The sequence below is a fragment of the Myodes glareolus genome, chromosome 6 (assembly GCF_982192425.1).
Source record: "Myodes glareolus chromosome 6, mMyoGla1.1, whole genome shotgun sequence".
Lineage (NCBI taxonomy): Eukaryota > Metazoa > Chordata > Mammalia > Rodentia > Cricetidae > Myodes > Myodes glareolus.
The window spans coordinates 19771285-19780876 of record NC_142031.1 but is presented as its reverse complement, the minus strand read 5'-3'; the positions used below and the strand labels follow the sequence as shown (position 1 = coordinate 19780876).

General features: G+C 46.6%; 1 protein-coding gene across 1 annotated transcript in view; it reads right to left on the bottom strand.

Annotated features, from left to right (window-relative positions):
- Window positions 1-5767: 5767 nt before the first annotated feature.
- Window positions 5768-9592, bottom strand: part of Clic4 (CLIC family member 4) — a 60095-nt gene continuing 56270 nt past the window's right edge. The window contains exon 6 of the mRNA XM_085690509.2: window positions 5768-9159. Coding sequence (XP_085546635.1) covers window positions 8995-9159 — 165 coding nt within the window. The 3' untranslated portion in view covers window positions 5768-8994. The remainder of the gene's footprint in view (window positions 9160-9592) is intronic.

The window sequence follows — 9592 nt, the reverse complement described above, 5'->3', positions numbered from 1 at the left end:
AAGGAGGCCGGAGGTGCCTTCACGACACGTCGCGGCCCTGACAGATCTGATAAAGAGGAAGGAAGCCGGAGACGCTGCGTATCTGAGCTGACAACTCCCCAAACTGCCGGCGTCCTGCAGCTGGCCTCACGCAGAGGTTTGCAGAAGTGGCGCCCGAGAGAAGGTCGCCTGCGCCCCCTGCCGGCCATTTGTAGAAAGCCCAGGTGACCGCTAGGGCTTTAGGATCAGGATCCACCACCACCTAGGTGGGTGTGCACAACTTGTCTCAGCCTGGGGCTTCTTAAATTCTGCTTGTTGCAAGAGATGTGCCCCCAGAGAATAAACCCAGTACTGGGTGCGCCCCAACTGGCTCCCTGTTTATCTGATAATCTAATTCGTTTGGTTGGCAACCTTAATAAGAACAGCAGGCACGCCTTCTGAAGATTACAGAGCATAGCTTCACACGGCTACAGTCCGTCAAAGGGACAGTCATTTCCTAGCCACGTGACTTTAAACAAGTGTCTTACCCCCCTGTGCCTCAGTTTCCTCATTCACTAAAAGATAGTGTCCTATATTAGGATCGGGAAAGAGCTCTAACATGGTCAGTCATTTAGTTCCTAGCATGATGAGACATACGCGTTTGTTGAATGAAAACCTTTAAGACGGCAGCATGGCTCCCCAGTCGGCAATGGCATCCCTGTCGGCAATGGCAGGGAGAGGGGATTTTTCCTGAGGCCTGAGTTACAGATCAGAGTCTATGCTCTCTTTTGCTAGAATTTCCACGTGCACTTGAACCTGCACCCTGAAGTTACTGAATGCAGAACTCTGCATACATTAATTAGGCTTATTTGGTTGCTGCTTAAATCCACCCCCACCACACACACACACCTCTTTTCTTTGAAAAAAATATTTTTTTTGAGACAGGATAGTATATGTCCCAGGCTGGCTTTGAATTTACTATCCAGCCAAGGATGACCTTGTGTTTCATATCCTCTGTCTTCACCACCTCAGAGCACGGTACTAGGGACTGAACCCAGGGCTTCATGCTTGCTGAGCAACCGCACTAGCAACCAGCATTCCTCCTTAGGCTGGGTTAGAGCCCATTCTGTCTCTTCGTCCTCTTGGGGAGGCTTCTTCACTGAGTAGGGAACTTTTTTTTGGCAGACATCCCCCAGCAGCAAAGCCACCCTGGTCCCCCTGTGGTACCCCCACTGTGCCATTTGTCTGGCTGTTTTAAATGGCCGGCAGTTTCACCATGATGTGCTTAGGTATGTTGTTTTTATTTCGCATGGACTTTACAGACATGGATGTATGACTCTTTTAATTAACTTTCAGAAGATTCTCAGTCATTCTTCAGCAAATGCAGCTCCTGCCCCATTGCCCTTCCCCGCCCTTCTCTCCCCGCCCTTTCTTCCCCCTCCCTCCCTTCCCCTCCCCTTCCAGGGTTTCAGTACACACAGGCTGTGGTCCATGCCTCTCATGTGGGTCTCGCTTTCTTGGTTTTAAATTGCTTTGTACCTTACCCTTTCTTTGCTTTAATTTGAGTATGTTTCTCTCTCTTCTTTCTCCCCCCACCCCCACCTCTGGTACATGTATGCACTTGTGTTTATGTGTAAGCGTGTACACACGTAGAGGCCAGATTGCTCCCACAATCAACCTACAGCTTGATGTGTTAACTAGACTGGCTGGCCAGCAAACTCCTGGGAACCGCCTCCCGGTCTCCACCTCCCCAGTACCAAGGACACTTGGAATAAGCATCACCCTACAGTATGTGACCTTTCGGTGTCTGGCTTGTAACGCAGAGCCATCTTCCTGGTTCATCCCTGCATATATTACTCACTGCACACAGATCTACATGCCAGCCTGCTGGTTAGATGGACATGGGAGCTGTCTCGGTTGGGTACCACACAGACAGTACCGCGATAGAAGCTTAAAGACACTGTGAATGGATGCCGCCCCTCCCACCAAACAGCCCCCTTCTGCCTTCATAGCCAAATTCTTTCCTTCTCCTGCCCGCTCTCCTGTCCCCAGCTCTCTCTCTGGAGCCCTCCCTCCCTTGGTTCACTTTAGTAAACCCAGTCACCTAAGGCCATCTTCAAAGACATCTATAATGGACTCTGAGCACACACATACACACCCCATCCCATCCCCCTCCCCCTCACACGAGTCCTTTTGGTTCCCCTGGAGTTTCACTTCTACTTCCATGTCATCGGTACACATATGACTGTATGTATCTGTGTAAGATCTAAGACTCACAAGTGAGAAAAATCAGGCGGTTTAGTTCTGAGAATCTGAGTTAAGGCGCACACGGGAGGATTGGTCACAGTTGTATCCATTTTCCTGGAGAGGACGCAACTTATTCTCTTCCTCCTCCTCCTCTTTCCAGTTTCAGTGGAAGTTTACTTAACAAGGCTAAGCAATATAAACACTTCAGAGAGAGACTGGAGCAGGCTGCCCCAAGGCAGGCAACAGCTTCATTCTTTATGGCTGAAAACCCTCCCATTGTGTAGAAACCGCCTGTTCTTAGTGCATTCCTCTCTTGCTGGGACATCTGGGCTGGGTTGAAGCTTAGTGTTAGGAACAGTGCTCCAAACACACAAGTGTGGAAGCACCTCTGGGATACATTGGCTTGGAGGCTTTTAGGTAAATACCCAGGAGTGGTATAGCTGGGGGATGTAGTTCGATTTTACAATTCTTGAGGAACCTCCATTTTGATTCGCCTAGTAGCTGCACCAGCTTGCATTCCCTCCTTAAGAAGGGCTGTCCTTCCTCACAGCCTTGCTCGCACTGGTCACGTTTTTTCTTTTTTTTTTTCCCCCTTTTTTTATTATACAATGTGTCTGTGTGTACACAAGTGCAGGTGCCTCAGAGGCCAGAGAGACCAGAACTCTGGAATTAGAGTCCCAGGCGGTGTGAGCCACCCAATCTGGAGACCAGGAAGCAAACACAGGTCGTTTGCAAGAGGAGTGAGTGCCCTTAACTGCTCAGCAGTTTTTCCAGCCCTGTGAGGCATTTGCTTTCTTGGTAATAGCCATTCTGGCTAAGATATAATGAATTCTCAATATAGTTCCAATTTGCATTTCCCTGTTAGGGATGTTGAGTGGTCTTTCAAATATGTATTGGTCATTTGGTTTCTCTTAGGACTATATTCAGCTCATGGGCCCACTTACTAAGGAGTGGCTCATTTTTTTCGTCCCCAGCCAGATGCACAGTTGGTATATTTTCCTTCATGGTGTAGGCATCTCTCCACTCTGGTGTCTGCTCTTGCTGGGCAGCAGCTTTTGCATACCATGCAATCCCACATCTGCTTTTGCTGCTCTGCCCTGGCCTCTGGTGGTTAGTTTTAAATTCAATTTCCCACAACCTAGAGTCATCTAGAAAAAGAGCCCCAGTGAGAAATTGTCTAGACAGGGTTAGCTTGTGGGTATGTCTGTGGGAGATTGTTGATTAACTGACCCAGCCTACCATGGGTGGCACCATTCCTTAGGCTGAGCCCTGGACTGTGTAAGACTGAAGGAGACAGCTGGGGGGGGGGGCGGCAAGCTGGTGGCCTGACAGCCTCCATTCCTTCCTCTCTGCCCCTGACTTTGTCTTCCCTGCAAGGTTAACTGTAACAAGGAATTGTAAGCCAAATAAACCCCTCCTCCTCAAAGACACTTTCGGGCAGGGTGCTTTGCCACAGCAACGGAAATGAAACTAGGACACTGTTTACATTTTATGTTCTCCCCTAGCTGTGTGTTCCATGCCTCACATACGGCTTTGACCCAATTTGACTCAACTTCTGCACAGGGTGTGAGCGGGGCATCTAGTTTTGCTCTTCATGTGGTTAATTTTCCCCGCACCACTGTCTTTTCTCCAATCTATGTTTTTAGCACCTTTATCAAATATTAGGTAGCGGTAGCATTTCTTGGGTTTGTGCCAGTACCATGTTTTTCTATGACTCGGTAGCATGATTTGATACCTCTATCATTGCTCTGTTTGTGATTACTTTGGCTGAGTATTTTGCTCTCCCATATAAACTTCAGGATCTATAGATATATTTTTGTGAAGAATATTACTGGAGTTTTGGTGGGAAATGAATCTTTTCTTAAAAAAGAAATCGGGAAAGTTTTTCAATAGCTTTGGATGTCTAGCTATAAGCCTGACCAAAGATAAAATATTTCTGGTTCAGTGGACATAGTAAGAAAATCCTCCCTAGACTTATCCCCAGGCCATTCTGGTTTAGACAATCCCTCTAGCCCCTCCCAAATGACTCTACACTGTCTGACAACCAACCCCACCACACCTGAGGCTAGATGAGAGGATCTGATCTCCCGTCTGAGTTAGTTTGCATCTTTCAATAGAAGTACGAAGACTTATGTGCACTTGGGACTATTGGGAGAGGTTTGCGAGTTGCTGTAATCACATTTTTATTCTCGTTTGGATTGTTGCTGCTTTCTCTTCTCTCTGTGGAAGGGGTTTCTGGCTGTGTTGGACATGCTGGATCCTTTCCTAGTCTGCTTTTGTTCAAGCAGTTATATGAAATCCATTCTTCTCCAGTCTCCCTCCTACTCTGTGTTTAGGGCTCCTTTAAGTATTTCCCGCAGTGCTGGCTTGGTGGTCATGAGCAGTTTTAGTTGGTGCTTGAGATGTCCTCATTGGTCTCTCAATTCTAAGAGAACTTTAGTGAATATAGGAATCTCAGTTGGCAGTTACTTTTCTTCAGGACCTGAAATAATGCCGTGTTTCCTGGCTTTGGGGGTTTCTACTGGGAGGTGTCTGATGCTACTCACTTTTCTCTTGCAATCTTTCCTGAGCCCTGTGCAGCCCTGGCTGTCCTCGAACTCAGGAATTCACCTGCCTCTGTCTCCCAAGTGCTGGAATTAAAGACAGAAACCCTGTCTCAAAAAAAAAAAAAAAAAAAAAAAAAAAAAAAAAAAAAAAAAAAAAAAAAAAACCAAAGTAAAATAATTTCTTTCAAAACAGGTACTTTACATAAGCTTAAGTTTTCCCTACTGATTTTTCCTCCAAGATCCAGTTTCCTTCGCTTAGTGTATGAATTATACTGACTTTCAAAATCTTTAAATTCATTTTATATATCTAGGTCTGTGCATCACATGCGTGTCTGGTACCCGAGGAGGCCAGAAGAGGTTGACAGATCTAGTATCAGCGTTACAGTTGGTTATGAAACACCATGTGGGCACTGGGTTCAAACCCAGGTCCTCTGGACCAGCGCTCTTAACTGCTAAGCCACTCCCCCAGCCTGACTTTCAGTATTTGGTGCCGCATGTTGAAATTCACTAGGAATCTGTGTGTTATTTTAGATTACGCATTCACACGTGTGCAAAAGTCATCTCTCTCCCTTTCAGTGCCATCCATTCCTACAACTTCCGGTCTCGCTGCACGGCTGAGATGACTCCACAGCAGCCGTGACAGGACACAGCTTCCTCTTCACGGTCCTGTCCCACATCTTGTGGGGTTACTGGTCCTGGGGCTGGAGAGTCAGCTTGGCAGTTAAAACTGTATATTGCTCTTGTTCAAGACCAGGCCAATCCAGCTCCATAGGATCCAATATCCTCTTCTGCTCTCTGCAGCCCCGCCCCTATACATGAGCATACACGTGTGTGCACACATAAAAGCCAACTATTTTCAAATTTTCCCTATTTTGCTAAGAGCATTGGTTTTCGCTGCACCAGGTGTGGGTTGATAAGCACTTCATTTTCCTTCCTAGTAAATGTGCTAAATCATCAGAAAAGCGGTCTCAAACACTTTACACCAAGTTATTTCCATGAAGGAGAAAAGAGAATCCTTTGGTAGTGAAAATATATTTATTTACTTTTTCTTAATACAATAGCTGCCAGCAATGTACTGGTGTTGATGTTCCAGAGAGAAGAAAAGGCAAGCATTCTGAAATGAGCTTTCATTCCTACCCCCAGGAGCTCTACAAAGAAATACCCCAATCCTGTTCAGCATTATGGTTTGGGACTTAATTTTTTTCCAAAATAAAATAATTTTAGTTGCCCCCCCCGATAATTGTAAAGATGAACCTTTAGAGGTCCACTGTGAGTTTCTAACAAATGCTCTCGCTCTCTCTCTCTCGCTCTCTGAACCAAATGGTGATTACTGTAGCCAAAGAAACTGGTGAGTCCTTTACAGCTTGAGAAGGTGTAAACCAAAACCTTCACTAAAAAATACTTTCTACTTCCCCTCACTTTTACTTTGTAGATGAAGACATAAAATCTACCTACATGTGCCTCTGGCGAGGTCCCAGAAGACTCAGTTGAAGGACAAAAGCCTAAGTCCTAGCGCTGACCCACCGAGTGTACAAACCCCTCAATCTCTTAATGGTATGCAAATTGCCCAATACTTCAGAGCTATGAAAGCTAATATTAAGAGAAAAATCTTATTTGCATTGTACTCAAGATCCGTAGCTAGAGAACAAAGGAAGTTATAGTAATTACAACAGTTCCTCAGTATCCACTGAGGAGCAGGGAGACTCCACTCAGAATCCCAGCTTGGAGGTGAAAGCTTGTAAGCAAAGTCACCACGTGAGATTAGGTGGCTCCTGGATTCAGCCCCCACACTGCACCGACTGCATGGAAACGGTCACATTTCAGCATCTCAAACCTCAAAGGCTTTAGCCATGATCTTTGCACAGATGGCGCAGTGGGTGCTTGCTGTGGGCCTTCCTCCTTACAGCTTCTGTTCATTTGTCAAACTCAAATTTGTTTAACTTTCTTCATATAAAACTGGCTCTACAAAGAAAAACAACTCTGCCTTTGTCAAAACCAAGGCAGGCTTCCCTTCCTTGGATGGACAACTAGAGACAGCAAGAGCAACCAGGAGGCAAATTAGGAAGCCATGGAGAAGAAACACCCAAGGGTGCGCACGTCAGCCACAGCCTCTGGTGTGAGCCCTCCCTCACTCCGTCCACTTACAGAAAGAAGAGGCATTCGTTCTCTAGAATCTTCCTCATGAAAGATGCAACCCCACCCAAAAACAAGCTGTCACTCCGTAAAGTTGGGACACTTCTGCCCATGGAGACACTGCAGGACCATTTCTCAAAGGAGAAAAGATAGTGTCGCCCCCCCCCCCCCGCCCCGAACCAGACATCACCACCCTGTGTCTGCAGTGATGGGTGCTCACACCCTGATCAGCAATAAGGGTGAAGCCATGGCCAAGGCCTCTCCCTGAGCCACAGGGGTGCGCTGTAAAGCTTGTCCCTGTGCTAAGCGAATTCCTGATCAGTTTGAAAAGGGGCTGCTTATGAGTCAGAACGCTTCCGCAGAGCCGACTTTTATTTATTTACTGTCTGCACACCAACAGGGAAAGCAGGCCACCTTAAAGCGGTGCACTGTGGGACGGAACACCTGTGAGAAACAGCACTTCTTCAACAAGTTACATTTAAAAAAAAAATCACCAAAAATATAACAGAGTCACAACCAGGCTCTGGGGTACTTTGTTTGGGTGGGATGGGGAGAGTAAATACACAGCAAATCTCTCCTTTTCCAAACTCATTCTCCCTTGTTAGACTACAAATAACTTTCATCTTAGACTTTGTTTAAAAAATGAGAAAACAAGCCAGATGTAATGGTGCAGGTTCATAATCCCAGCATTCGGGAGGAAAATGCAGGAAGATTGCCACAACTTGGAGGGCCAACTCGGCTCACCTCTCAAGTCCCAGGCCAACCAGGGCTTCAGAGTAACATCTCATCTCAGAACAAAGGCAAGAAAGAGCAGAGTACTAGTCCTTGGTGTGGCAAGGCAAAACTGTGGGAAATCCACACTAACTATGACAACCACAATGTATCTATCCCAAGATACGTGAAGGACCTCCCACTTGGTTTAATGCAAATGGAGGTGGGATGGGAGCATGTGACCTGTGCTTCATGGGAGTTTAAGATGGGCCAGATGATGTATTCTTCACCCCGTTCCCCAGAGACCCTGCTTTAGGAGTTAAGTGTACTTGACACTTCAATAAACTCACCCTGAACCCCATTAACTTCTGAGTGGTTCACATGCTAGTCCCAAGCTGCGGCAGCTAAGCATCAGACTAAGCAGTATTGGTCAAAGACAGGAAGATACACGGTCACCCAAAAAAGGAGCTTTTTACAAGAGGGAGGTGGGGCTTGGTGGGGCTCAGGGACAGAGCCCTGTCAGGCCTGCACAAAGCCCTGGGTTCCATCCCCAAGCACAATGAGAGAGAGAGAGAGAGAGAAAGAGAGAGAGAGAGACAGAGAGACAGACAGAGAGAGAGAGAGAGAGAGAGAGAGAACCTGTTACAATGAAGGCAGCAATACTGTTGCAAATGTAAGCATGGTCCTGGGTGAAACCCACAGGGCAGATAACAGAAGAGAGAACCACCCATCTTATCACTGAGAAAGCCTTCCCAGCGCTCAGTCTCTCAGTCTCTACATAGTATCAGATGGTACAATTTATATAAATGACACATTTTAGGTAAAATTAAGTATCTACCAAGAAACCAGCAATCTCTCTATGGAAGGTGGTCTTCCCAGACAGCAAGGCCCTTCAGCACACTCCAGCACAGTCTACACTGAGACAGGATGTCCAACACAGTAGCAATCCTTCCATATTCGCTATTCAATATTACAACTCTCCCCCATACATAAATATTCTTTGTACCATGCATTGTACACCAGCGAGAAGGGCCACTGATGTCATGGCTACTATTCTAATGGTTGAACATTGCACCTCAAATTCTGTCATCTACACGCAGTGAATGGACATGAAGGTCGGTGCTCCAGACTGATGGCAAACTGCCTCTCATGTGACGAGCTTGTGGCGGAGTACCTCCGACGGGCAGGGCAGGTGGGCAGGGCTGGGCAGAGAACTTTAGAATAATACTGCTTAGGAGTGTGTACTGGAGATAGCTACTACACTTTGTCTAGCTTTAATCCTAGTCTTGAGTAACTGCATGTTCATGCAAAATACACTTCTACTTTAGAGGAGGCAGAGCAGTCTGTTAGGAAAGCGTATTTTGGGGGAATCTGAAGGCATCTCTCTCAAAAGTGCTGTCTACTTGGCAAGTCTCTTGGCGACATCACTGTAAGCGATTTCCACCTCCTTGTCGCTGGGACAGGTGTTGGTGAACTCATCCCTGCTGTAGGCATTTGTCAGGTACCTCCAGATGCCCGTCATTTCTTTGGGAATATCGAAGTTGCGGTATTTTTTGGCCACCACCTGAAATACAAGAGATCAAGAGTTACACCCACCTTCCAAGTGGCCACACTAGACTAGTAATTCTGTGAACCTCTGTCCACACGTTCTGGGGGCAGGAGCTCTTCCAGGACTGCAGATCTGTTCCCAGCTCCCATGAAGGGGAAGCTCACGACTCCTGTAACTCCAACAAGAGGGGAAAGGTACCCTCTTCTGGCCTCCAAGGTTACCCAGGTGAACACGCACACACGGAGAGCAGCTAAGCTCACGTGGACTAGGACCGCGTGCTACTCCGTGCACTTGGCAACGCGCAGCGGCTTCAGTAGCTTGCCCTGCACATGGGGGATGGCTGAGTATAATCACTGGGTAATTAGTTTTTAAACATATACTATTTTAAATTTGTTTTCTTTTCTTCCTTTTTTAGTTTGGGCTGTTTTTTTGGGTATAATCTCATGTT